This window comes from Cyrtonyx montezumae, unplaced genomic scaffold (assembly GCF_038088225.1).
Source record: "Cyrtonyx montezumae isolate F1298 unplaced genomic scaffold, pur_monq_1.0 scaffold_26, whole genome shotgun sequence".
Lineage (NCBI taxonomy): Eukaryota > Metazoa > Chordata > Aves > Galliformes > Odontophoridae > Cyrtonyx > Cyrtonyx montezumae.
The window spans coordinates 2,441,898-2,469,336 of NW_027072003.1; the positions used below are offsets into that span (position 1 = coordinate 2,441,898).

Consider the following 27,439-nt stretch of genomic DNA (forward strand, 5'->3'; position numbering starts at 1 on the left):
CGCGCCGCCCGCGACAGCCAATCACACACGTAGCCAGTAACACGTGACGCGCGGCCGCCCCCCACCCTCTGCCCACGCATGCGCCCGCGGGCGGACTACAGTTCCCAGCGCACCGCCGTAAACTACAACTCCCAGGAGGCGCCTTTCGGCGCATGCGCAGCGCCGGCTGGCGCTTGGGCCATTTAAATGTGTGTGAGGGAGACTGTGAAATGGCTGCGCAGGTCGCTGCGGTGCGCGCCGTATCCCGGGCCCCGGAGGAGCCGCCCCCGCTACCCTCAGGGGAGCGGCCCGGTCGGCCTCGGGGCGGCGGGCGGCGGCGGCGGGCCGCTCCCGGCGAGGCGGCGGGCGGCAAGCGGGCCCGGCTGAGCCAGCCGCTGCTGGCGGGGCCCGGCCCGGCAGAGCCGCTGCCCCCGGCCGCCCTGCCCGGCCTGCCCGCCGCCGCCGCCGGGCTCTTCGCCTTCTCCCCGCTCAGCCTGCCGCCGTCGCCCGCCGCGCTCGAGGAGCGCCGCCACCATCACCACCGGCACCGCCCCGAGCCCGGCCGCCCCGCCGCCGCCGCCGGGCAGCCGCAGAAGGCGAGGCGGGGCAGCCCCGCGGACGGGCGGCCCAGCAAGCGAGGTGAGAGGGGAGCGGCCGCCGCTTGCGCTCCCGGCCTCGGGCGCTGCGGGTCGCCCCGGCGGAGCCCGCCTGCCGCCACGGCCCCGCGCGCGGCCTCTCCCGCACGGGCGAAGGCGGAGGAGGAGGAAACGGCGGTTCCGCGCATCGGCAACGCCGCGCGCGCGGGCAGCCCGAGCCGCGGCTCCGGCCCTGTGATGCACCGCGTTCCTCGGGGCTGAGCGCGGAGTGGGGGAACTGCGGCTCCGGGAGGGTGGGAGCTGCTCCGGGGCGGCGGCTGCTGCTGCTCGGAGCTGCCCTCTGTACAGGTGTGGAACACGAGTGCTTCGGTAGCAAAGCCTTCTTCCCGCTGCGCTCACCTTGCCAGATCAGAGAAAGCGGCTTTTTACTTCTAACAGAATGCTTCAAAGTTCTGCAGTTAAGGATCTGGATTTAAGGTCTCTCTTTTTTTTGATGTAGTACTGGATGAGTGTTTCACAGATTAGCGGTAGTAAAAAGCCTCTTAGGAGAAGTGTCATAGATGGAACACCAGCGCAGAGGCAGCTGTAATGAGGATGATATGCTGTGAGTTCTGCTTCAGGAATAGATGTGGTGCCAAGGAAACCTGGAATACAGGTGCTTACCGAGTGAGGTCTGAAGGATGAACTCCTTCAGTAGTGGCTGAAGGGGCAAAATTGTTGTGGAGGCAAAACTGGTCGTGGTTGCAGGGGTGCTTCTATGTAACCATGTAAGCACTCTTGCCACTGTTTGCTGCTGCTAAAGTTTGAACAGTGCCTACAGAACGCTGCTGGCTTGGTGAGTGTTGATAAACTGAAGGAGTATTCCTTCTTGGATTGGGAATGCCTCTATATATCTGCTCAGCAACCGAACGAGACCTCCCTCAAAGAAGGCCTAGACACTCTTTATAAATATCAAATTTCCAGATTTGCGAAGGAAAGCTGTTTGCTGGCTGTAAGCCTGCAACTTTCTATTTCCTGCCCCAGACAGTGCATCTAATGCATTTAGGGAGGGGGCTGCTGTTTTCACTCCAGTTTTTATTCTCACAGCTAATTAAGCTGCTTATTTGTCTATATTGTTCTTATCTTTGGCCATAGAGGACAATGAACGTTTCCAGTGTGTTTGTTAGTGCTCTGACATAAAGCATATATGTCTGTTACTAGGGAATATCTTCAAACAATGGGGTGCTCTGGGTGCAAAGTAGTGTAAATTTGAATTTTTAAACCAAATCTCAAGTTAGGGATGTTTAAAATGCCTTGAACATCTAAAAATCATCTGAGAAACGTCAGCAAGGAAGTACTTCCAGCAGCTGTGTGGTCATGTGAAACTCTTGTTTAGATTTAGTGTGGACTTGGAATCTCTGGGCTCACCAGGGATGAGATCTGTGTGATTAATTCACTCTTTACAGTTGCAAAAGCAGCATCTGTACTTGAAAGCATAGTGAATGAGTGACATTTGTGTATGCTTAACTTCTGAGACTTCCAGAGAAGCTTATTCGAGGCAATGGTTCACTTGAATTACCAAAACAACTCGTGCTACCTTTCTGCTCCTGTCTTCTCTGGTAGTAATAAAACATAAAGCCACTTGTTTCTTGTAGAATCTGGGGCATAACAGCGAAACTTGTATTTCAGGTCCTAAAGCACTTGTGTGGAGTTGGTGTTAAGCAATCAACTATTGCTTTCTTTCATGAGAAACTCTGTTTGCTACAGCAGGCTGTTAGAAGGTCAACCATCTCTAGTGCAGAGTGCTGAGAGCAAAGCATTAATGATACAGCTAAATACCATGGTGAAACTAAGTAACTTGAAGCTGCGTGCATTTGTTATTACAGCTTTTCTCATGGATCACTGTAAGGTGTTTTCTCTCTAACTTCAAGTACAGCAAGAGAAGAAAGGAATATAAACTATAGCTTTGTGTATGAGGGAAATGTTATTAGCATGGAGTTCTGTGCTTGGGAAACTGGCAGAGTTTTAGCTGTTGCATCTCCTGGTCGGCTGCTACGGTCAGCAGCAGGTTGCTCTGATGCCTGTCACTTTTCCTGACTATGTGGCACTTCAGCTTTTATGTACATCAAGTTCTTTAGTTCATGCAGATTAAAATCCAGGCAATTTGGGTTTTGTAGCAGCTGGACCAGCAGATTCCTCTCATTGTTACTTGCCACGTTATCTGAAGTATTTGTAATCCTAAAAGATAAGCAATTAAGCTGCATGCTGCTTGACAGATTCTTTATATCTCTCCCTAAGCCTTTAAGCATTTTCAGGATTTCAGCAAACAAACCAAAGAACCTTCACTTCTTAGCCAGGCAGTTACCTGCAGAACAGGCTGGCACAAGGGAGCTGAAAACATGGATATGATTACTTGGATTCTTTGTGCTAATTGTTCATATTACAGCAATACCTTTATATTTACCTTATCAGTGTCTACTCAACTGAAAATTATATTTAAAATATCTTCTGTGTCTCAGATATGTCAGTTCTAAACGTTAATGAAAGGTCATTGGCCTGAGGTATTTTTTTGCCAGGAAGTTAACTGCTCCAAGGATATTTTTCCTCTCAGTGCCAGTAATGCTTGTACCTCTTCAGCTGCACTATGTTTTGTTTCTGTATTTTTGTACCCCAAACCAGGCTGGCATTCTGTAGTGAAAGTGTGATGTTTAAATGTTCTGCACGCTTGTTTATCCTCTTCCCCTGCATGGCTCTGCCTTAAATGTCAGAAGTTATTAATGTGCATCTTTAATTTAGATGCTCTGAAATGTGTACTCCTTGTTAAAGGTATTTTGATAAATTCACTACAAATGCAAGTATTTCTAAAATGTTAAGCCTGAGTTTAGGGAGTTATCCTCAATTCAGAGCCTGCTTTAGGAAAGGATGTACTGCATTTTTGTTCTTTTACTCTAATTTTATTCTAAATCAAAAGACAAGATGTTACCCTCAGTCAATCTTTGTGGGAACAGATAGCATTAGGAAATGAGGTCTTCATTCTTCTTGGGTGAATATGCTGTCGTTGCAGAACTCTAATCTTCTCTCTGTTATTGCTGCTAGAAACTCAAGATGAAAATGGCAAAACCCAACGAGCTGACAGTCTGATTATGAAGAAGATAAAGAAAAAAAAGAAAAAGAAACATCGGGAAGATGTGAGGGGAAAACGTCTGAAGATGTACAACAAGGAAGTGCAGACAGTGTGTGCTGGACTCACCCGCATTGACAAGGAGACTTTGTCTCAAGGACAGTGTGATAACTTAGAGATGAACAAGGAATCCTTCAGGTATCTTAAGGATGAGCAGCTGTGCAGACTGAATTTGGGCATGCAGGAGTATCGAGTACCCCAGGGAGTACAGACACCATTTGTGACACACCAGGAGCATTCTGTTCGCAGCAGCTTCTTGAAAACTGGCACTAAATTTAGTAACTTCATTCACGAAGAACATCAGTCCAACGGTGGTGCCCTAGTCCTTCATGCCTACATGGATGAACTCTCATTTTTGTCTCCAGTGGAGATGGAGAGATTTGCAGAAGAGTTTCTTGCTTTGTCGTTCAGTGAAAATGATAAAAATGCAGCTTACTATGCTTTGGCCATAGTACATGGAGCAGCTGCTTATTTACCAGACTTCCTGGATTACTTTGCTTTTAATTTCCCTAACACTCCAGTGAAAATGGAAATTTTGGGCAAGAAGGACATTGAAACAACAACAATTTCAAATTTTCACTCTCAGGTAAGAACTGTTGAAAAGCATGCAAGTTGCACGACACCTGGGTTTCATTAACCTCAGTAATCCAGAGCAGGGATAGCCTGAAATAGGTGAGGCACATTTCTTTTCTAAGCAGATGAAGAAAATGATTGTTTCTTTACCTCCTCAATGTTCCTCTGTGTGCACAGGTAGCTCGTGAATCTCACTGGAGACACTGCTAGCCCTCACCTTTTTACATGACTGTGGCAATTTTCTTGCAAGCTCCTGATTTTATTTTTTTTTCCTGAGCTTGGAAGAACGTTGACACTGCTTGAAACCATGCTCAAGTCTGTATTAAGACTTGCTTAGATTGTGGATAGTAGGGTTACTTTTCCCCCTGTCACTAGGTCAGTTTTTATTTGCAGTAACGTTTTTTAGGTTTCTGTATACCTGCTTCTCAGGTTTCAGTGTATTGTGCTTAAGAAATTGTTTTCACATCTGAGGGTCTGATGGTGGCTGTTACTTGGTACTCATCTTCCAGTGTCAGAGAGATGTCTGGAGCATTTTTAATAGACTTTGATTGAGGCTTTCACTTGATATACTACCTTGATATTGATAGTTTCAGCATATCTTAAGTCTCTAGAAGTAAAACCTTTTCATCCTTTGTTTAGAGGACGAAAGCTTAGTTCTGAAAGCTTGTCTCGAGTGCTCAAGCCCTCGAACTATCTGTGTAACTTAAATGTGTGGCATTTAAGCTAACTTCAGGATTCTGTTAAGAAAAGCTCTTACCTTTGACTCTTGCCCTCAGGTTTGGAAGTATCTGTGACCATTCAGCAATGCTACAGTTTAGATAAATTTGTAACACGTGGAATGAAACCTCTTATTTCTCAGCCTAGCCTGAGAACTGTTGCTTACTTCTGCTACAGTGCTTGAAAGAAGCTAAGATCCTGAATATTGGTTCAACCCTTGGAAGGAAAAACTGGGAACTGTAGTAGCCTCCATTGCAGAACTGCTGGAGCAGGTGTCCTTTTGCAACAGATCTTTAAACTGTATTACTTGCACTGATCTGGATCTAGGTAAAGATTACCAAATACTTGTATGCTAGATTTGCATTGGAAAAGTGGTTACTGCTGTGTGGAGTTACTGTATGGTAACTTGCAGAGTGTTTGAATACTTCCCAGTAGTTGTAGTCACCATTAGATCAGTAATTATACTGCTTAGCTTATGAGCGTGTTTGACAATGGATAGCTGCTGCAGCATTTACTTCAGAATAGCTTCATGTGAATAAGAGGCTTCCTTGGGTTACAGTCTATGCTGGCATTTCAGTTAATTCTATTTTAAGCACTCTCTGAACTCGATTGAGTCAGATGTTAGGTTCAGTTGGGTTGAAATGCCTCTCTAACCAGGTCATGCTGAGCTGGGTTTAATCTCCTCTGCCTGAAGTGTGTTGGTGTGGTTCCCACAGTGAATAAATGAGTACAGAAGTGCAGTTGTCACAGCTCTTGAGACGTCTGAAACGTGAGTCTTTAGAGTGTATGGGTAATGCCAAAATATTTGATGATGCATTTAAACTGATGGATTCGACCACTGTAGCTGCATTCTTCTAAAACTCATGTCTTGCAGGCTAGCTTGTTTACACATGGCCAAAATGTTGTGCTTAGCAGAGCATAGGGAGGATAAGTGTGGTTATTGTACTGCTGTCCCATGGCAGCACTGAGGAATGACCAATTTGGATAAGTTTCACTTTTGGACCCTCCTGTATGAGAAAATGTCCAATACAAAAGTATGCTTGAGAATGTTATGCCTTGGCAGACTAAGCATGTTCCAGGAATGTTGCGTGCTCTAACACAATCTTTATTTTCAGCTGAGGATGCTCAGTTAAGTCACCTCAACCTTTAAGGTGAACCTTCTGTATGCATGAGTTTGTTTGCTATACTGAACCAGGAGTTTGGGTTGTACAGCATTCAGCTGCTTTTATGAGAAAACGAGTGTTGTTAGGAAGTATCTCAGTTCCAGTTAAGGACCTGAATCTGGAAGACCTGGCTACATCCAATGATCAGTTCCTTGGCAAGGTGAATTCCTTTGCTGTTGGGGCAGTGTGGACAGTACAGATGGAATACTTAAAGCAAATCACTCCAGTGTGTATTTATACTGTATCATGCTTGGGGTTTTACATTAAAATACTCAAGCTTGAATATTCTCTGGATTTCTTTTGCTTGCATTGGCTCTGGCTTGTTTGTTCTAATGCTTAAATGCTAAAGCTAAGCTTTAGTTTGAAGCTGTTCAGTTACACCAGTATCTTTCAAGACAGTAACTTGTAAATTCCTTTGCATAAGGGCATACTTCAATTAGGAAGCTCTTAGCAGTGCAGCTGAAAGGAACTCATACTCTCCCTGGCAGTTATCTTACTACAGCTGCTAAGTCTGCATGAGGAATGAAATATATCTATCCTTCATCTATCCTCCAGGAAGAAACTGATCACTTTCCTTGTGGAGTCTGTAGAATGCTTTGACCCTCACAAAAGAAGGATTTGAGAAACTATAGAGGAATGAGTTGAGGGGGGAGGTAGTTTGTTTGTTTATTTATTTATTTTAATAGTCTGATATTGCTTCTGGGAAGGAGATGGGAGAAGCAACCAACAGGTGATGGATAATAGGAAGCTTTCCTGCTCCTGCAGCATGCTGTCAGAAAAGGTTAAACTGTCCTTGACAGCTGTGGGTAATGGACCATACTGCTGTTAGATGGCTGCCCCATTTTAACTTTTCTTACTCCTGGAAGAAGCTCTTTATTCAGGAAGGGTTATTTTTTTTTTTTTTAACAGAAGCTATGCAAGTATTAACAAAAAGAAACAGTACATCTGTACTACAAAATTAATTTGGTACATCAACTAACAGCAATATAAATAGTACTTGATTGTCTTATTGATGTCTGACAGGCAAACACAACTCTTGCTATAGTGGCCTATAATGTCACGCTGTCCTCCTTCCTTCTCCTTTGTAAATAGGAGGCCTTCTTGTGTTGTTGCTTTCTTTTTATAGCACAGTCTTTGTGTGCTTGGTTTTGTAGCTATCTTAGCATGCTGGAACATCACTGTCAACTGGTTCATGCTTTCCTTGAAGCCATAGAGAAGCTTCTCAAACTAATGAAATGTTAATGTTAAACTAATGAACTTCTTCCCACTGTGACTGTGGGGATGGAGATGAGTACAGCAGCCTGCAGTGAGCTGGCACATGTTTTCATGGTAAACACGCTGGTTTTAATTCAAGTGTCTATATTTGTTACATTAAAAACCAGCTAGACATAGAGATCCAATACTTCCCTGATGTATTTTTCTCCTTTCTAGCTCTCAAATTTTTATTGCTTTATGAAACTTAATGTTCTTACAAGGAAAATCTTGTATGTGTTTTCTGCTGATTCATTTTGACTTTCATGACAAGCTCCTGTGAAATATCAGTGACCCTCAGCAAGTCGTGTCAACAGAGCATAACTCATCTGGAAGTCGTGTCTCCCCACTTGCCTTAATGGCACCAGACAGTTAACTGTAACTGAGTTAAGGACCAGGGCACTTCAGCCCTTTGTTCTCCTGTGGCTGCACAGACCTGGGGATAATGCTGTGTTCTGTTTCCTTCTGCTTGTATGACATTGGATATGAATCTTTACCAGTAATGTACTAATAGGATCTGGGGACTTAACTTCCACTTAGGGCGACAGCCAGAAAGAATGAGCAGTCTCTGAGGATAGTGCCTCAATTGTAAAGTCTGTATCATCAGAAGCTGAGAGGATGTGCTCATTCAGCACATAAATAGTCATGATGCAACTCAGGTGTGCAGTGTTCCTTTGAGTGACCTGGGATGTGAACGTCCATGCATCCAGGAGGAGCTGATGTGCTGTGACAGTTAGCTTAGGGCTGAGGGACAGTGCTGGATGTGAAATCATCTCCTGCTTCTTACTGAAGTCTTTATTGAAGCATGTCACTGTTACCAACTGTATATACATAACGTTAGAGAAAGAGGTCTGGACAAAGGAGCAAGGTGAACTTTATAATCATGCAGAGTGTCTGTGGTTGCTGCTAGAGGACAAAATTGCAGCGGTAGCTGTAACTTTCATCTCACCTCATTTCCTTTTAACTACTTCATGGAATATTGAACTACATCTGGTGTGTTGGCTGGAGAACTGCAAGAGCAATCACTTCACACAAAGTTACTTCATGCCTATGTCTGTGGTGCACAGGATCCCTCCTGTAACTCCATTTATAAATGACTGTGAAAAACAAATTTGGCAGTGTCACTCTCCCAAGAAAAGTTTTGGGATGGCCTGAGAATGGGGGATAGTCTGTGCTCCTAACAAACAAACCTGTGAGATTCACATGTTCCTGGCCACAGCTGTGTTAGTAGATTATTATATTACAAACAGTAAGCCTAAGGTTGTTGTAGATAAACACTGAAGTGCATATCTGACTGCTGATTTCTAATTAGCTTTCTTATTTCCTCTGTTTATTCTCCAACTTTGTGCACTGCAGTGCTCTTCTCAAAACCATTACATGCAGGAGACAGGTTTTCCCTGCAGTCATAGGGAGAAGACCTATAGGATGTTAGAGTTTGAAGCACAGAAGCAAGACTCAAATGCAGTGATAAATAGTTTAAGCTTCCTGGTGAAAAACTGAGTCACAGTGAAGCTTTGGTTGTCAATTTTCTTATGTCAGCCTGGAAATTTTGTTCCTGAGTTAGTCAAACACTGACTGGTTGTTGTTCAACCTAGGGAAGTGTGTCCTTTTAGTAGTTTAAACAGGATTTATTTTCTCTTGGGGTACCCTACAGGCATTCTTAATAATCTTTGTGCACTCCTAAAGCCATCTCCAATGAAACAGATTTAGGCGAGTCCTGGGTTCGGATGAAAGCTCATCTGTAGCTTTAATATTAAACTGTAATCTCTTGAAACAGAACTGAAGCTGTGGTGGTGTCTCTTTCTTTCTGGCCCTCCAGGTCAATCGGACGTACTGCTGTGGCACCTACAGGGCAGGACCGATGCGGCAGATCAGCCTCGTTGGAGCCGTGGATGAAGAGGTTGGGGACTACTTCCCAGAATTTCTGGATATGTTAGAAGAGTCTCCATTTCTGAGAGTAAGCAGTAACTTGGTGTTTAATTTACTGTGCGTTGGGTATATGAAACGTAGCAATCTTTGAAATGTTTTCGAGTAACTAGAAACCTTAAAATGTTTTCTCCATTGAAATGCTCAGCACTGGAGCTGCTGAGGGTGGAAGTGCATTCTTTCCTGTGTCCAAATGAAAGGTACTGCATTAACTAGATGTGGTTTTGTAAATCACTCAAAAACTACAATATATACTATCCTATGTAAGCTACCTAGTTAGCTACTTCTCTTAAAATGAAGTTTGATGAGGTTAGCTTGGAATATATTTTACCTGATAGTGTCAGTTTCTGTACCATTCTTTTGGTGCTAAGTTTGAACTGTGCTTCATTTAGTTTTTCCATCTCACCTAGTGTTTTTTCTCCTTTTGTAGATGACTTTGCCATGGGGTACTCTTTCAAGTCTCAGACTTCAGTGCAGATCACAAAGTGATGATGGTCCCATAATGTGGGTGAGACCAGGAGAGCAGATGATCCCAACAGCTGATATGCCAAAATCACCATTCAAACGGCGCCGGTAATACTTGGCTTTTCTTTCTCTTTTAAAAGGAAGAACATTGCAGTTATGTGTTGGTTGAGTTTTTTTTTTTTTTTTTTTTTTGCTTTTTATTTGAATGAAAACCTTGATATTTTAAAAGTAATCTGTTCTTTGGAAAGTTTATTCACAGGCTTAAGTTCTTCATTTTCATTCCTGTTCCAGATTGTCTCAGTGAACTGAACTGAATGTGATATTTGTGATGGTTATTTTATCCCTTTTCATAGTAATATTTCCTTGATTGGTATTTCCTTAACATCAAAACCAGTTCTTACAGTCCTTCAGGACACATATCCTCCAGCTAATTTATTGTGGAAAGAACTAACCTGAGGAGTGAAATGCTCAAAAACAACTTAGATCCTTAAGCCCTTTGAGCTGCATTTTAGTGCTGTCACAGGAAATGCTATGGTGTATAGGTGTATCTTCTATCTTTCTCAGAGAGTGTGCTGTAGAACTAATTTTAGGAGCTGAAGAACTGGAAGTGTGTTTTGATGTAACTTGATCATTTGTTGTAAAATAACTAGAGTAAGGGAGATGCTTTTGCTTCAGCATGTAACATATCAAGATTATTTAATACAAGCACTTGTTTTTCTGAGTAGTTTGCCACAGACTTTAGTATGTCTTTTAATCATGTTCCAGGTCAATGAATGAAATAAAGAATCTCCAGTACCTACCTCGGACCAGCGAGCCCCGTGAGGTTCTGTTTGAAGACAGAACAAGGGCTCATGCTGATCATGTGGGTCAAGGATTTGACTGGCAGAGCACAGCTGCTGTAGGTGTGCTGAAGGCTGTGCAGTTTGGGGAATGGTAAGTGCCACTAAAATGAAGCTGCTGTAGTAGAAGGGGGCAAATCTATGTTTTCTCTCTGAGAATTCCCTGGGAAACAAGCCTAATTAAAGACATTGTCTAAGCCCTGTAACGAGATACATGTGGTCTATAGCTTGAGAAATGTAAGGCGTATATCTGTAATTTTTCTCTTGTTGAGGGAGTACCAACAGTTGTAACAGAAGTTTACCAAAACATTCAGTGACATACAAAATAAGCCTCAGGGTAGCACACCTGGACTATTTATTGTCTGTGATAGTTCTTTTCCCAAACAGCTAGATCAGTGCTAATTTTTGTCAGCAGCAATCTAAGAACTCAATGATGTAATTAATTTAATAGCTGCAGTGTTTCCCCATTTTGTGTACTTGAGATGTTGCTGTTGACCTTACACAGAAACTGTAGATTTTCATAGTAATTTCTGACAATTACTGTAGATAATAGTTTTTAATAGCATCAGCAGCAGTACTGTTAGATTTTCATATGGAAAAAAGATGCTGGAACTTCTTTTACTCTGATTCATAGCCATTAGATAAGAGCCAGCTGATTAATATTGTCCTCATTACAGCTTCAGAGTGCCACATTATTACTCTGCATTTTTTTCTTTAATTCAGTATTATTTTTCCTAGTCACAGAATGGAAGAATCAAAGCAAATTGTAGCTCCAAGAATGTACAAGATACTTCAGAATACAGCACATGTCAACCTCCTTTTCTGACATGTCAGTATAGTATTTGTGCACCCAATGATTGCTTCTTTAGTTCTAAAAAAGAACTAAAAAAACCCAGCCCTATCTACAGTTTATGCATGCTATTTAGGGGGTATATTTATTGAGGAGGGATGAGACTTCATGCCCAGTAGAAAATAAGGTAGTTTGCTCAGTGAAACAACCTGTAACTGAAGCTCTTTAAAAATCCCTGCAATTCTCTCTTCTCAGGAGCGACCAGCCTCGTATAACCAAAGATGTGGTTTGTTTCCATGCTGAAGATTTCACTGATGTTGTGCAGAGACTTCAGTTGGACCTGCACGAACCACCAGTGTCACAGGTACTTCATGTTTCCTCCTGACGCAGCAGTGTGTAGGAAGTTTGACAGTGTTCAGGTTGATTGTGTAGGTGCCCCTTCTGTACCCTGGTGGCCATCAGTTCTCAGCTCTGTTATCACAGAATCACAGAATTGTAGGGGTTGGAAGGGACCACAGTTCTTCTTGTGTTTCCTTTCCACCAAGCTGGGATTTCTGCTGTGAGTCTCACTGGGTTCTTCTGTTACTGATGTCTCAAAGTAAGTTCAGCTGAACACTTACAGTTACAATGACTGAATGTGGTTGGTGACCCTCATAGAGAAAAGTTCTTGTATTAAAAGGAAAGAAAAAAAGCTTTTGTTAAACAGAAATATCTGATCCAGATCCAAAGTATGTCAAAAGTAGGTGGGTACTGAATTATTTACCCTGACCAGGGTTCAGCACTAACTCTCCCATCTTTCCTCCTCTCAGTGTGTTCAATGGGTGGATGAAGCCAAACTAAACCAAATGAGACGGGAAGGCATTCGCTATGCTAGAATTCAGTTGTGTGACAATGACATCTACTTCATCCCTAGAAATGTCATTCATCAGTTCAAAACAGTGTCAGCAGTCTGCAGCTTAGCCTGGCACATACGACTTAAACAATATCACCCCGTGGGGGAGACTTCTCAAAACACAGACAGCGATTCAGACTTGAACAGTAGCATTCCTGGAAAGACAGAGTCAAAAGGTGAACCCCGATGTGTGAGTGTAAAAACAGAGTCTGAAGAACCAGGTGTAGAAATGCAGCTTACCACAGGGATGCTCTCCTCCTCTGTTTCTTCGATATCAGGACTTGTACAAGCAGATCAGGTGGCCCAGCCCCTTCCAGGTTTTAAAATAGAGTCTGATCAGCAACACAATCCGCAGGATCATGCAGGCTCCTCTGTGTGATATGTATATAATCAAACATTTTTTTAACAACTTTTTAAAATTTTGATGTGAAGTTATAGTTTTATAACTGGCTTATGTTTTATTGGAGAAATCTTGCCTATAATTCTATAAAGAAAGGTGACATTCCAAAATGTCAAGCATATCTTTTTTACACAGATTATGCAAAATTCAAGTTGTATTTGAACCCCTTAGTACGACCTGTGACAGTGGTCTACCACTTCTTTCTGTTTAAGTAATGAGATATTGAATATCTCCTCAAAACCAGAATGAAATTCCTCCAGGAACGTAAAACGATTTAACTCTCCTGCTCGGTGGTGTTCCCCGACTTCCACTCTCTGCTCTTCACCACAAAGTGATGCTTCTGTAGAAGATTTGCATAGTAATTTTTCCCCATCACATTTTAATTGCTAAAAAGAAAAAAAAAAACCATAAAGAGAAAGCACAGCACTTTTGTGGATGATTTGTGAGATATTTGGTGTCCGTTGTTTATCTGCAAGTTGGTTTATAAACGAGCAGTAGAAATTGGTCTGTGTTTCTTACAGATCCTACAAAGGTGATCTGTAAAACCAACTGAAGAGTGTCTGATCCTGTTGAAATGCAATGGCTTACTGACCTAACACTTCTCATAGCACTGCTTGTACTATTTGGCGTGAGGGTTTTGCTTCCTAAAGGCATCTTGTCTGGACATGGTTAATGCTGGTGCCAAAGGCAGAGAACCTGTTGGTAGACGTGTGGAGGAACTTGCTATCTTTGAGCACTTTAAGGCTTTCAAATGCTAACCAACTTGGCAGCTTGTTTTGATCGGGTCATAATATATGTCCAATGGAACCACACTTTCCCTTGTACTGATGCACTTAATATAATAGCGTTGAGTTGGTGACTTACACAATAAGAATGTCCATTTTTAGGAAGTTCTGTATTACTGTCTCACAATAAAAAGTATTATGGCATCGGACTGCTGTTTCCATGTGTAGCTTTCGGGTGCCCAGGTACTGTGGAAAAATGAGTGGTACGTGCTAAATGCATACAGTGTCTGCTGTCAACAGTTTTGGAAAGATCTTTCAATATTTCTAAATGTTAATATGTAATCTGTATTTGACTTTCACTCCCCCCATTTATTGCTGCCCTTTCCAGTCACTGAAAGGAACAGTCCTGTCCCTCTCACCCTCTCCCTTCCCCCGTGCCCCCATTTGGAGTACAAGTTGGGTTTTGGTGCAACTGAGGCTGTCTCCAGATGGCTTCATCTGTTCTCAACCTCACCAGGGTAGGAAGGATTTGAAACACTATGTTAGAGTAGACAAAAGCAAAGATGCTGTGTTAGTTCCGGGCGCATCTTTTTAATATCAATTATTACTCTTCTCTTTATAAGGGTCTCGAAAATATGTTACTCTATTATAAAAATTACTTTGTGCAATATTGTTTGTGTAGGCTTTTATATGCATATTAGCACCTCAGTGTAGAGGTCACTATTTTAAACTGATAGGAAAAAGAAATCATCAGATGATACTGCAGTGATTAGTTAGAACCTGTATTATTCCTTACGTGTATGTATGTATTGTCTTCGGTACAGAAATGAGGACTAGGAAATATTTCAATTTAAAACTAATTTACAGATTGAAGTGGTAGTGAACTCGTTTAGTAATCTGTGTAAATAAGGTGTTAGAACAGAGAGCTTTTATGATAAAACATGACTCATGCAGGGGTGTAATTTAATCTTAGCAGAAGTCCTAGGTCACGCAGCCCGGTTCGTAAAGGAGCTGTCTGTTCTCTGGTGGGGCTTTTTTTTCCCACTTTTTCTGTTGAGAGGAATTCCATAGCTTTAAGGGTTGTGCAAAGTGAAATTCCTCACAGGCAATAGTGGTCTCTGTTCATCCCTCGCGCCCGAGGGTGCTCGTTCCTTCTGAGAACTCTGCTGTCTTCCAGGTGCCCGTTTCCTTCTCACGTGTGCTGTTCTGTGCTCGTGGCAGCAGAGCAACGTGGTGAGGTGGCCACAAAGCTGCACATACTGCAGTGATCCTGCACACGTACCTCTAAAGGCCCAACGGAACATACAGAGCCCCCACGCTCTGAGCTGTGTCTGCTTTGTGGTTGAGTTTGAGGCGGAGTGAAGGGGAATCAGTTTGGGAATCTTTCATCAGTTCTAATAGCGTTTTTTAAGTGGATGAAGGCAGAAGATCGGAGTGCTTTTAGGATGCTGCTTTTAGACCCACAGCTGTAGTGAGACCTGAGCACGGCCTGAAACATCACAGGAGTGCTCTGGTGCCTCCTTGGTTGGAGGGACGTGCCCTGTGGTGTCGTGCTCTCCCCGTGTGCTGTGAGATGGATGTGACATCAGTACTGAACATCTGTGTCCTCAGATCTGGGTGTACAGCATGGGAGGGAGCTGTGCCAGAAGTGAGGTGGAGAATGCAGGAGATGCAGGTGAGGGCAGCTCTGTCCTGAGTGCAGGAGATGCAGGTGTGGGCAGCTCTGTCCTGCTCTCCTCTAGACGTGCTGTGGTCACTCTGTGCACATCTGACACGTCCTCTCTTGGGGGTGGGACACTCAGTGTGGTGTTCTCAGGGGATTTATCAGCTCTTCATAGGTGTAGGTGTCACCATACAGAAAAAAAGGGCTCTGTTCTGTACTCTGTCAGCTCTCCTCACCTCTTACAGTTTAGTTCTTCAGTTCAGTGCTGTCAGAGCTTCTACCACGGGCAAAAGTCCATCACCTGCAGCCTCCGATCCCCCATTTCCTGGGGCAGCAGCACATGTCATAGGGAAGGCGACCTGCTGTGGCACTGCTGAGCTGTTGAAAGATCTCCAAACGCTTCTGGTTCCTTTGTGCAACGCACTGCAGTTTCTGTGTCGCTGTTTTGTGCTTTGGGTTTGAGTGGCAGCTCCGGTTTTCGGTGGTTCATTTCTCCGAGGCCTTCGCCTACCGAGGACGTGTACCATTGCCTGGGAGACTGTTTGCTTTGTGCGGCCTTAGCGTATTTATTGCCATTTAGAAAGTGTTTCCAAGAGGTTTTTATAATACGTGTACGCAGGTAAAGCTCGAAAACCTCTCTGTGAATAATCCTTCCCGCGGTGCATTTCTCCCCGTAGCTGACTGTACCCGTGTCCGAGCTGTTTCTTTGTAAAATAGTCCAACGGAATGCGTAGAAAATCTATTTTTATTTGGTATGTCCTTTTTTTTTTTTTTTTCTTAATAATTTTTTTTTTTTCCTCCCTGTAAAAAGTATTTTTTTAAATAAACAAAGTCTGATTTTTGTCCTTTACCGTTTGGCCGCGTCTTTTCTGCGGGGCGCTGCGGGCGGGGCGGGGCGGCGGTTACTGCGGGGCCGGGCGGGGCCGGGCCGGGCTGGGTTGAGCCGGGCTGGGTTGAGCCGGGCTGGGCCGGGCCGGGCTGGGCCGGGCGGAGCTGAGTTGGGCTGAGCTGATCCGGACCCGCATGGCCGCCTGCGAGCGGGACGCGATCTCGTGGTACCAGAAGAAGGTGAGCGCGGTGCGGTGCGGTGCGGTACGGTGCGGGTCCGGCCGAGCGCTCAGCCCTCCCCTCCCCTCAGGTCGGGGCCTACGATCAGCAGATATGGGAGAAGGCGATCGAGCAGACGGAGATGAAGGTAACGTTCCCCTCCCGCCCCTCGCGGCGCTGCGGCCCCGCGCTGCTCACGGCCCTTTGTTCCCGGCTTTGCAGGGCTTGAAGAGCAAACCGAAAAGGAAGGGCCACATCCAGCCCGACCTGATCGACGTGGATCTGATCCGAGGTGCGGGGGGGCAGCGGTGGGGCGCGGTCACGCGGGGCGGCCCCACCGGGACTGCGGCGGTCGGGGCGGGGGGGGCCGGGCCCGCAGCCGCTGTGTGCGATAAGGGCGGGGGGGGCGGGGGGGGCTCCGTCGGCTTTGGCCGAAGGGAGAAGCGGCAGTTCGCGGTTCGCTTTCTCCTTTCAGGTTCTACTTTCGCCAAAGCCAAACCTGAGATCCCGTGGACGTCGCTAACTCGGAAGGGAATCGTGAGGGTCGTGTTCTTCCCGCTGTTCAGCCGGTGGTGGATACAGGTCACGTCCCGGCGGATTTTCACGTGGCTCCTGGTGCTCTATGTTATGCAAGGTCAGCAGCTTTTTCCTTCAGTGATGTGTTCTTTCACAGTCAGTCATAGAAGGGCTGAGGATGCTGCCTGCAGTCCGCCCGTGTGCTGACACCTGCCGTCCTTCCCCCCACCCGTCCCACCTCGGTGTGAGCTGTGTCAGTGCTCCCACGCCGTGTGCAGGAGGGACACAGTGATCATCCACGTGAGCAGAGCTTTGAATTCTGCTTATGCTGCTCTGAGGCACCGCTCTCCGGTTGGTGCTTACAGCTCTACGCTCCCTTTGCCCATGGTTCGTCCTGTGGATGCGTTTCTGCCTCAGTTGTGTACAGGAGCCCTTCTGATACCGATTTATAGCTCAGGCTGCTCCTATCAACCCACGTTATGTCCCCGTGCTGAGCACACGTGGAATCTCATCTGCTAAAAGGGATGAGTCAGTCTGCCACGGGACACATTTCGGAGGGCACACACTGATTTCATGTGTGTTACAATCCCCTTTTATGTGCTTTTTCTTCCTGTTTTGAGAAGGCTGCTTTGTAGGGTAAGCAAAGCCTAACGAGGTGCATGACATTACTATTTGCTGACATCAGAAAGCAGAATTAAGACAGATGCACAAACGAGGCCACTCTACTCATTTTTGCATTTGTTATTTTTTTCCCTTCTCAGTCGTAGCAGTTATATTGTATTTCATGATGCCTGTTGTGAATGCAAGTGAAGTCATGGGACCGATGTGCCTTATGTTACTGATGGGAACTGTTCACTGTCAAATAGTGTCCACCCAGATAAGCAAAACATCGGGAAACAACGGGCTGAGCAGGCGGAGGAGGTGAGAGAGGTAATGGGTCTGTTTGTTGGGATCAGGGCATAGGATGAATTGCTCATGGTAGAAGGCAGCGGGGTCAATATCTTCTGTTTGGATGTAAATGGTATTTACCCTTAAACGTGAGAATGAGTGTTTCCTGTCTTTTATCTTGTCTTCTCATCATGAATACAAAAGCAACAAGGATGCCAGGCTGGGGTGGGTCTGCTTCAGATAGCAGCTGCCCCTTCTCTTTAATAGAGGTTTTTATCCATGGCCAGAGGAGGGCATTCTGTATAAAAAAGGATCCTTGAGGTTCTGCATAACGGATTGGTGTCTGTATAGTTAAAAGATGTATAGTTAACAGGATAAGCAGTTAAAATAGTATGGCAGTCAAGGATGAGTTTGCATGCAGAACGAGGGGTGTGGTTAGATTTTTTGTCTATTATGGAAAAGTCAGGCTAGGTTTTGTCTGCTGCATCCTTTTCAGTTCCTTTCCTGATGCCACTGACGTCTCGTGAATATATATAAGTTCTGTTAATGCAAGCAGAGCTTATTCTGCTCAGAAATACACCTTCTGTCTGCGCACCCCCTGTAAAACAGCACCCACAAGAGATTTTCTAACAGAGACCTAAAGCTATGCTGCAGTACAAATTCTCCTTTCATTTTTTCTGATCAGGAAATTACGCAAATCTGTGGGTGCTGATGGGAACAGTTGGTCTCCTCCTGACAAAGCCAGCACAAACCAGCAGGTGGAATCCGCATCCGCGCTCAGCGGTTTGTTTGGTGTGCTCTTCCGAAGGAGGTGAGGGATCTCTGTGTGTTTGTAATGACACTGTGAACTGTTTGGTGCTTGGAAAATGAAGGCAGAGTGGTGCTGTCACTGCTGTCCTGAATTCTGTCAGAATCAGGCCACAGGGAGCTGTCTGCAGGAGGCAGCTCTGTGTTCCCTTAGCAAAAGCCCTTCATGGTAAATGAGAGGCCTTGATGTTTTCCTTGGGAGTTTTTCTCTGATGCAAAGATGTGATTTTATTTTCTCTCACAGGGTCCGAAACACAAAGTTGGTGGCTGAGAAAGGAACTGAGACAGAACAGGGTGTGAGTGTGGTGAATAACCACAGACATGCCAGGTCTGAACACAGGCTGCTCCACTTCAAAGAGAAAAACAAACTCTCCGATGTGGAAAGGAGCCACCAGGTACCATCCCCAAAAGATCCATTTGAAGTGGCAGATTTCAGTGTATTCTGTGTGTACCCAAAGGTCCACGGGTGTGAAGTGTAAGGATGCTTCTAATACATGCTGCTCTCTTTCTCTGCAAATCTTTGCTTGTATTTAGGAAACCTAGAAAACCTTTCTACCTCAGGACTGCACTATTTCTGTGGTGCTAATCCTCCCCCATCAGCACCTCTTCCTCTGCCTGTTACAATAATCAAAGGTGTTGAACACACACAGTGGAAACTGATTTTGTTGTTGTTGTTGGTTGTTTTTTTAACCAAAGTCTTTATTGAGTTCCAGAAACTTGTGACCAATATCTGCTCAGTGAAGGAATACTGACAATGATTAAAAAGCAATTAGTGATTTCTGTAGGACGTTTGCATGGCGAGCAGTTCCCCATCGGGGTTTGGAGGTTGGAAAGAAAAGAGTGGAACATTTCTTGGGGAAAGAAGACTGAGTTGAGGTGCTGTGATCCCCATGTGAAGCTGTACCATGTAAAGCTTTGTGGGGTGACTTTGAGGCTCCTCTGGGTCAGTAAGGTGGTGCCTCCCATGGGAAGATCATAGATCAGAATGTGTGCAGAACACTGCAGTGCTGTGCCATCCCAACTCCTCTCCTCTCTTACCATGCATTTGCAGAGGAACAGAGGTGGGTGTGCATGGCACACCTCATCATTACAGGTCTGCTCTGCACCAGTTTGTAGACACAGGTTGCTATAAGAGCTCTCTCTACCTCTCTCCCTTCCCCGCTTCTGTCCCTGCCCCAGCTCCAACCTAGGATTTGCTCTCATTATCCTCAGGGTGAGGCAGGGGTGGGGGCAGGGAGTTAAACTTCGTGTCTCTGTGATGCTGTTGGGTTCTGTTTCTGTGTGCTCTGTGGAAGTTACGTGCTGGTTTCTGCAGTAATTGGGTTACTGTGTGGAGCAGCAGCACTAGCCCTGAACCTTTGGTTTGCTGCAGCTCTGGTTGGTTGTTCCTTGGTGCTTTTGTCTAATTTTGACTGCTGTACTCCTAGGATGATTGCACCAACAGAGATGGTATATCTGATGAGCTTTCAAGTGAGGAGGATGCTGAAGCAGTGGCAGAAAGGATCTTGTTACGGCAGAATGTAGAAGGGGCTTCCAGTGACAACAGCTACGAAGAGAAGCAGCAGCAGCGTCCTGTGTCTCTGAGCCAGGCTGTCTCACAGGTACTCATGTTGAATTGATGTTATTTTCCACACAATTTTCTGCTATGGATCATGGGCTGTTTGTCCTTTGATTTTGGCAGGTCAAGCAAGCCCTGAAAGGCGTCAGGGACTCGGACAGCGTTGCAGAATCTGAACTTGAATCCACATTATATAATCAGGTATGGTTGTAAGTCCAGGAGATGCTCTTTGCTGATCCTGACCAGCACCAGGGTGCCTCTCCCATCAGAACGGTTCCTTAGTAAATGACAGTACTTCTTCATTCTTACGCGTGAGGTGCGACCTCTGTCCCTGACCATTTGCAGCACTGTGGACTTTGTTCACAATTATAAGCATTCTTTTCTGTGTGACAGAAAATGACTGCATTGGCAGCACAGCGTGGTCCAGCTGCCTCTAACTGCCTGTGTTAAAGACTGGTGCTCTGTGAGGCCGTGCTGCATTGAGGCCTTCGTGCTTAGAAATCCTGTCTATTTAAACAAAGCCAGAAAACCTTTGCATTAGAATGAATGAGTCAGTGTTGGTTTGGAAATGTTGGGAAAGGGGGTGGAGAACCGACGCTATCCGTGTCCTTCCTGTGCAGAAATACCACCCTCAGAAACTACAGCCAACATCACCTGGAGGGGCTCAGGTGTCAGTGTGCATCGGGGGCTGTCGGTTCCCCATGGGAGCTCATCTCACTGCCTGCTGATGTTTGCAGTCTGGGGCTGTTCTGTGTACGTTTTGTTCAATTCCAAAGGACTCGAGGTTGTGCATGAGCGTGGGGTCCCGGAGCTGCAGTGCCACCCGGAGAGACTCCGAGAGCACACGGCAGGACTCCGAGACAGAAGACATGCTGTGGGACGACCTGCTGCACGGGCCCGAGTGCCGCTCGTCCTGCACCAGTGACAGCGAGGAGGAGATGGGGAAGGGCAGCAGGAGGGACCCGAAGGAAGATGTTTTCCAGCAGGTTTGTTGATTTCAGTGCTGCAATTGAGAGTGCTGGGAAAGATCTGTAGGGTTTGGGGTTTTTTTTCTTCAGTTCAAGCACTTCTTTCTCCCTTCCCAAGATCTGCTCAAATAAAAGATAAGGCACAGCTGAATGCTGCTGGTGTAACGTGAGCAGGCAAGCATTCTTCTGCTGGATGAGCCCATTCTGTGCTAATCACACACAGAGAGGAGTGATGTAAGCAGAACACATGAGCACTTCCCCCCATAGCATCGAGACCACTGCTAATCCCAAAGACAAACTTGGAATCTCTTTTCAATCTAAATAGCTCAAAGTATTGTTTAGTAGAGGGACAGAAATGCATTCTGTGCCTGTTGCATTCTCTCTTTTACAGAACCATTTGCTGTGGCTACAGAATACAAGTCCAGAGTCTGCAAAAGTGAGCGCACTGATCTGGGAAGGGAATGACTGTAAGAAGGTGGACATGTCTGTGCTGGAGATCAGTGGGATCATCATGAGCAGGGTGAGAGGGCTGCAAGCACTGAAGAGCAGCAAAAACTTAAAATAGCTGCACCTGCAAATACTGTGTGCAGTATAAAAGTAGTTCCACCCCCGGCTACAGATGTAATTGTCCCAGGTGTACTCAAGAACTGCATGAACAAAAACGTAGCAGGTCTCATACTGAGTGTGTTTCGTTCAGTTTGGACTGAAATGGGTGGAATTATTTGAGGCTTCATCCTCTGAGGGGAGAGGGAACTGAGTGCTTGATTGAATGCTGCCACAGCAGTGTACATTGTCCTTGTTGCAAAAAGCCCAACTGACCGTGATGTTTTTGTTCCTGCTTGCCAGGTTAATGCCTACCAGCAGGGAGTGGGCTATCAGATGTTGGGAAACGTCATCACCATTGGATTAGCGTTCCTGCCGTTCCTCTACAGACTCTTCCACACTGATAACATGGAGCAGTTGTGCTCTGTTTCACTGAAGGAGCTTTTGCACATCTTCTGTGGAGCTCCTGCCAGCATCCCTGTCATTGTTTTGTCTGCCATCAGCTTCCTGGAACGACTTTGCTTGACCTGGATGTTTTTCTTTATGATGTGCGTTGCTGAGAGAACATACAAGCAGGTATGTATGGAACCTAAAAGACCTCACAAGCCCTGGAGCAGGAGTTGTACCAACAGAAGTCTGGTTGGGCTTGTATTCATCAGCCATAAACCTGTCTGTGCTTCCTGCTTAGGAAGAAGCCTCATTAGCTGTCCTGTCCTGGGGTGGGGAATTAAGATATTTGGCTGCACTGCAGTCAGCTCTGTCAGAGTGGTTAGAAGGAGTGGTGTCAGTGACTGGTTTAGCAAGAGCTGTGTGGCTCTTCCTGAGTAACAGCAGCAGCTCTACCTCTGCCACACAGGGGGAGGGGGGACCTGGGAGGCTGCACAGTGAGACCCTGCATGGGGCCTTCCCTGGGTGCTGTGAGGCCGAGCTCTTCTGACTGTTACTGCTAAAAGATCCCAAGCAATGTTGTTTCTTTCTCTTTTGGACTCATTCATGTTTGTGTGCATGTGTGGTTTTTTTTGTTTACAATCTGCAGAGGTTTTTGTTTGCCAAGCTTTTTAGTCACATTACGTCAGCTCGAAAAGCCAGAAAATATGAAATTCCTCACTTCAGACTCAAGAAGGTAGAAAACATTAAGATCTGGTTATCTCTTCGTTCCTATCTAAAGGTGAGTTCTGGCCCAGGGTGGAGGCAGTTGGTTCTTACAGTGAGAGGAGGCAAAGGTTCTGGGCATGCATGTCTACAAACCCTGCATCCAAACCTCACACCTGATGTTGTGTCTCTGTTTCTGCAGAGGAGAGGCCCCCAGCGGTCTGTGGATGTGGTGGTATCATCCATCTTCTTATTGGCTCTTTCAATTGCTTTTATATGCTGTGCCCAGGTGAGATTTGAAGTACTAAAAAGCTGACAGGAAGGGTTTCATTGGCACAAAGTGCTTGCACTGTTGCTGCCTGTCTCCAAAACAGCACAGAGCTGTGCATATCAAAAACATTCTGTAATGTTTGGTTGGTGGTGGAGGTTCACTCTCTAGGGCGTTGTGTGAGGGCTGACTGCAGCAGCCTCCTTAACCTGTTATTGATAAAACAACAGCTGTTTGTAACACCTTTTAGTTCTTCACTGGACCTTCTGTTGAGGTAAACGGTGTTAATGAAGGAGCTGTGCTTCGTTTTTAGCAGGAGATCTGTTACTGTGTTTAGGAAAGGTCTTTACACTGTGAGGATGCGGTTGTGGGAGCAGTGAGGCTGATGACAGCAGATGCTCAGTGTCTGATTGCTTCTGCAACCACAGTCACTGGAGGAAGGACAGCCCCAGGCTGAAATCCCTGCTCAGATAGGCCCTGAGGTGTACAAGTACTCTGAGGAATGGCACAGTGAGCTGGGGTTGTCTGACTGTGCCAGGAGAACCCATGTGAGAGGAGACACTCCCCTACCAGCAGAGTGGGTAAAGGCAGGAAAGAGAGCGAGCAGACTTTCAGGTTCATGCATTTCTTTTCTCATCAGAAAGAAAATGAACAAATTCCAGGCTATAAGCAGGTTGTAGACAAGGCTTTGTACTTTAACCTATACACGAGTGAGTTACACTTCAAGGGCAAAAGTGTCAGTTGCTACAGAATGTGGACAGCCATTCAGGAGGGCTGTACAGGCAAGGTTTGTGCACCCTTGCAAAGAGCACGTGTTAGCTGGTACTGACTGATGCTAATTCTTTTTTTTTTTCTCTTCCCAATACAGGTCCTGAAGGGTCACCAAACATTTCTGAGTGCAGCTTACAACTGGGAGTTCTTAATCTGGGAGGCAGCACTTCTTCTCTTTTTACTGCGCCTAGCATCCCTGGGCTCCGAAACCAACAAGAAATACAGTAACATTTCAATCTTGCTTACTGAGCAGGTAGCTCCATTTTCTTGTTCTCCTTTTGCCCTTTTTGTTTTGGGGGGTATTTCACTACTTCAAATCAGGTTCATGAGTATATTTGTGCTGCACTGTAATACGTACAGCTCAGCTGGGGAGGGACAGGGGGGTAAACATCAAATTGTGAATTGTTTCTGGCTTTGGGTTAACACATCAGCTGTGTCAGTTAGGAAAAGAATGACGTATCACTGCTGAAGTCCTCTGGCTGTAGATGCATCACTTTAGGAGTGGCAGCAGAGTGCTGGGACTGCACCCAGGCTGAAGTTGGTTGGGAGCTGATGCTGGAATAGTAACATCCAGTCTGCAATGTCTGTCACAGATAAACTTATACCTAAAGATGGAGAAGAAACCGAACAAGAAAGAACAGCTGTCTCTAGTAAACAATGTACTGAAGCTGTCTACAAAGCTGCTAAAGGTACTGCTCATCTCCCCAGCACCACAGTGCTGCTCGACTTCATGCAGGCAGTGCATGCAGTGACTGTGGCATTTTGCTCTTCCCATTTCTGTTGTCCTTCCATCAGATAAATTAGTTTTTACAAAGGGATTTTTTCTGTGCTTTGATAGCAGTGGAATTGGATCTAGAAACTGAAGACTGCTGAAGCCAATTATGCTACAAACATCTGATTAATTGTGGCTTACTATGGCTTACGTGAGCGAGAGGACAGGCTGCCGTGATGAGCACAGAGTGCCTCATTAAATAGAATCTCATTTTCCTTCAGCAGCTCCAATGTGGAGACTTCTTGTTGGCAGGGGGAGCGTGGCTGCTTGGAAAAGAAAGAGCGTGGTCTCAAAGCCACACACAACGGTGCTGAATAATTCTGTAGTAATGCCATGGCCTGCTGTGTTACGTTTCTGCCACGCAGTCAGTGTTTGTACAAAGGGCACTTTTCAGATTCTTAATGGCTGTGAGAAAACATCTTTGAGCAGTGAGGCTTGAAATCCACAGGATTTCTGTTTGTACACTTATGATCCAGAAGCAGTGCACGGTTGGCAGAGCATGCCAGAGAGCCAATGTTATGTTAAAAGGCAGACAGTAGTAATTTCTGCTCTGCACTCACTGCTGTGGGGTTTGGTTTTGTTCACACCAGGAGTTGGACACGCCATTCAGGCTGTATGGGCTGACCATGAACCCACTGATCTACAACATAACACGGGTGGTGATACTCTCTGCTGTCTCGGGTGTTGTGAGTGATCTGCTGGGATTCAATATCAGAGTAAGTATAGCTCCTGTGTGAAGAAGAAAAAAGGGAGGGAGGAGATGGTGGGATATTGCTTTTGTGCCACTCTTCATTCCCCCCCAGCGGGAATTCACACTTTACAGGTGGAGCTCAGTGCAGGATGGGCGATGGAAGAGTCCAACCTGCAGATGCATTTTAGATGTCCTCTGCCTTTTAGATCAGTGCTCACTCAGAATCTCTTTTCAGCTATGGAAGATTAAACCGTGAAGTGTCTGACCACCAGCACAGCTCCAGGACAGACCACAGACCGAGGCCCTGGGCAGAGCACAGGGCTGCTCTCAGAACATAGGTAAATCAGTCTGATTTATGAAGTCATCCCATGGCACACGTGGGTGAAACAATCAGGTGAGCCAAACACTGCGAGGAGTTGGCACTGAGGACAGCAGGAGCTGTGTGCACACCGGAGCACTACAGAAGCCACGCCAGGGCTGCTACTGGAGCAACACATCAACGCAGTGCTGTGCAGTCATGTAAAGATCAGCCCTCCTGCTTTTGTTTGCACTGCTTTCAGAGAGCACTGGAGCTACACTGCACTGTGTGTGTGTCTGCCTTCAGAGCTCTGCTGGGATAACACTGACGAGGCATTGATGAGAAGAGCACCTCCCTCAGAGATGTGCAGGATGCAGTGACCTCAGCCTGCACAGGAGGAGCACCAACCCTGTGCTGAGAGCCGAGCTCATTCCACGCTGATGCTGGTTGGCTTACGTGGGGTTTTCTGCAAGTAAATCTCATTTGTGGGGAACACAAGTTACATCTGAACAACCTTACAACACAAATACGCATAAAACATCTGTCAGCTACAAATAACTGCTATGGTTGCTCCCTCTGCCACCTCAGTTGTGGTTAATGAGTGGGCAGTTAGGAGTGTGTGCTGCTGTAGTTCAGCTGAACTCAGTGTGCTGAGGAGCTGCTGCAGCTCTGCACTGCAATAGTGCCTTACACTGGAATACTTAAGGAAGAGCTCCTGTTGTGGTACTGAGGTCAGTGGAAGATAACTGACAAAGATTTCCTCACTTCAGAGTAGGTTCTTGTTTAGAAATGGCATAGGAAAAGAAAGAGAAGTTGCCAAGGCAGCTGCTGAATTGTATTTTCCTTATGTTTTTGCTGACTTGTAATGGAGAAAAGCAAAATCTGACTTCTTCCTGGCATCGTTTTTCAAGGAAGGAGCAAGATGGCCTAAGAAGTTTTGGTAGTAAATTGTTTATAGCTATTTTCTGTACAAGGAAAGGTTGAAAGATGGAAAAGAAAATGACAACTTGATATATCAAAATGTACAAATAAACCTACAGTACAAGTACTTCTTCACCAACGACTGTTTCTACACGACTCCATGATTGTATCACCTTGTAAATCGAGCAGGAATCAGGGAAACTTGCAATAATAAACTGCATTTGTTTTCCAGGAGAGTATTATGATTGTGGGTGAAGTCTTATACCACTGAACATCAACAAAGAATCTATTTTATACAGTGCAGAACCAACAGGCCATGAACTAGAGTTTCTTTTTAATATCTATATAAAAAATAACGAGCGATTTACAGGTCTCTCTCTAGTCAGAACCTCAGAAGTATGTATAAAGGTGCTGTACAATATATAAACATTTACACCCAGTACATCCATACATTGCTTAGCATTCCAAGGCCACGTTGCTAAGTCATCCAATACAGTAAGGAGAGGTACAAATCACACACGGCTCGGACACTAAATCAGCTCACACTGACAGACAGAAAAAGTATTGGAGGAGTTGATGTCAGGGAATGAATTTCAGCAGTGCTAATTCACCTCCATCCTACACTTCTGGATTTGTTACTGCACTCAGTGGTTAGGGCAAGTGCATATGACTCAATAAAAACCACATCCTCTTGTTAAAGAGCACATGGTTAATATGGACACAGGCTAACTGCAAAGCATTATGTATTTCCACAGCCATACTCCGTAAATGTGGAGTGTTTGGTAATGTCATGCTGCACAGCAAACTGATGGAGCACCCCATTAAAGCCTGTCTCATTTTCAAAGCGTTTCTTCCAAAAGCTGTTTGGGCATCTGTACTTGGAAAGAATTCACCGTGCTTCGTTGGGCTTCAAAAACCACTGCATGTTTCAAAGCCAAAACAAGATGCTCTATTTCAAAAAGCAAATCACTTCTTTGTAGTTTGATGTGTCTATGTAACCTCTGCACCTCTTTCTCCTTCGGCACAATGGCCCCATAAGCTCCTTTTACCACCACCTCTCCGTGCCCTGTCAGGAAATCACCACTAAATCACAGAAGCTGCTTGGGCTCATGCAGGCTGCTGCCTTACAGCTGAAGGTCTGAGGTGTCAGTAAACTGCTT

At 45.4% G+C, this 27,439-nt stretch overlaps 2 protein-coding genes across 3 annotated transcripts; both read left to right on the forward strand.

The window, feature by feature from the left end:
• Positions 1 to 177: 177 nt before the first annotated feature.
• Positions 178 to 13,213, forward strand: RSBN1 (round spermatid basic protein 1). Its single transcript, XM_065740391.1, has 7 exons — positions 178 to 618; positions 3,651 to 4,321; positions 9,259 to 9,396; positions 9,796 to 9,938; positions 10,596 to 10,763; positions 11,715 to 11,823; positions 12,269 to 13,213. Exons 1-7 carry the CDS (start codon positions 210 to 212, stop codon positions 12,728 to 12,730), a joined length of 2,100 nt encoding a protein of 699 aa, XP_065596463.1. The 5' UTR covers positions 178 to 209; the 3' UTR covers positions 12,731 to 13,213.
• A 2,915-nt stretch (positions 13,214 to 16,128) lies between these two features.
• PHTF1 (putative homeodomain transcription factor 1) lies at positions 16,129 to 25,384 on the forward strand. Of its 2 annotated transcripts, XM_065740387.1 has the most exons (18): positions 16,129 to 16,207; positions 16,278 to 16,334; positions 16,409 to 16,478; positions 16,662 to 16,820; positions 17,464 to 17,623; positions 18,276 to 18,401; positions 18,642 to 18,792; positions 19,825 to 19,998; positions 20,079 to 20,156; positions 20,732 to 20,941; positions 21,315 to 21,443; positions 21,770 to 22,042; positions 22,503 to 22,634; positions 22,761 to 22,847; positions 23,695 to 23,850; positions 24,191 to 24,286; positions 24,960 to 25,085; positions 25,296 to 25,384. In XM_065740387.1, exons 1-18 carry the CDS (start codon positions 16,163 to 16,165, stop codon positions 25,314 to 25,316), a joined length of 2,250 nt encoding a protein of 749 aa, XP_065596459.1. In that variant the 5' UTR covers positions 16,129 to 16,162; the 3' UTR covers positions 25,317 to 25,384. The 2 variants fall into 2 exon arrangements, with proteins under 2 accessions (XP_065596459.1, XP_065596458.1); XM_065740386.1 differs by lacking the exon at positions 16,129 to 16,207 and having other exon boundaries at positions 16,239 to 16,478.
• Positions 25,385 to 27,439: the final 2,055 nt, after the last annotated feature.

Coding starts and splice junctions, on each gene's coding strand:
- RSBN1 (XM_065740391.1), top strand. CDS start 210: ATGGCTGCGCAGGTCGCTGCGGTGCGCGCCGTATCCCGGGCCCCGGAG. Junction 619..3,650: donor CGGGCGGCCCAGCAAGCGAG/GTGAGAGGGGAG, acceptor TATTGCTGCTAG/AAACTCAAGATGAAAATGGC. Junction 4,322..9,258: donor TTTCAAATTTTCACTCTCAG/GTAAGAACTGTT, acceptor CTGGCCCTCCAG/GTCAATCGGACGTACTGCTG.
- PHTF1 (XM_065740386.1), top strand. CDS start 16,301: ATGGGAGAAGGCGATCGAGCAGACGGAGATGAAGGTAACGTTCCCCTC. Junction 16,479..16,661: donor CGACGTGGATCTGATCCGAG/GTGCGGGGGGGC, acceptor TTCTCCTTTCAG/GTTCTACTTTCGCCAAAGCC. Junction 22,848..23,694: donor CTTTTATATGCTGTGCCCAG/GTGAGATTTGAA, acceptor TTCCCAATACAG/GTCCTGAAGGGTCACCAAAC.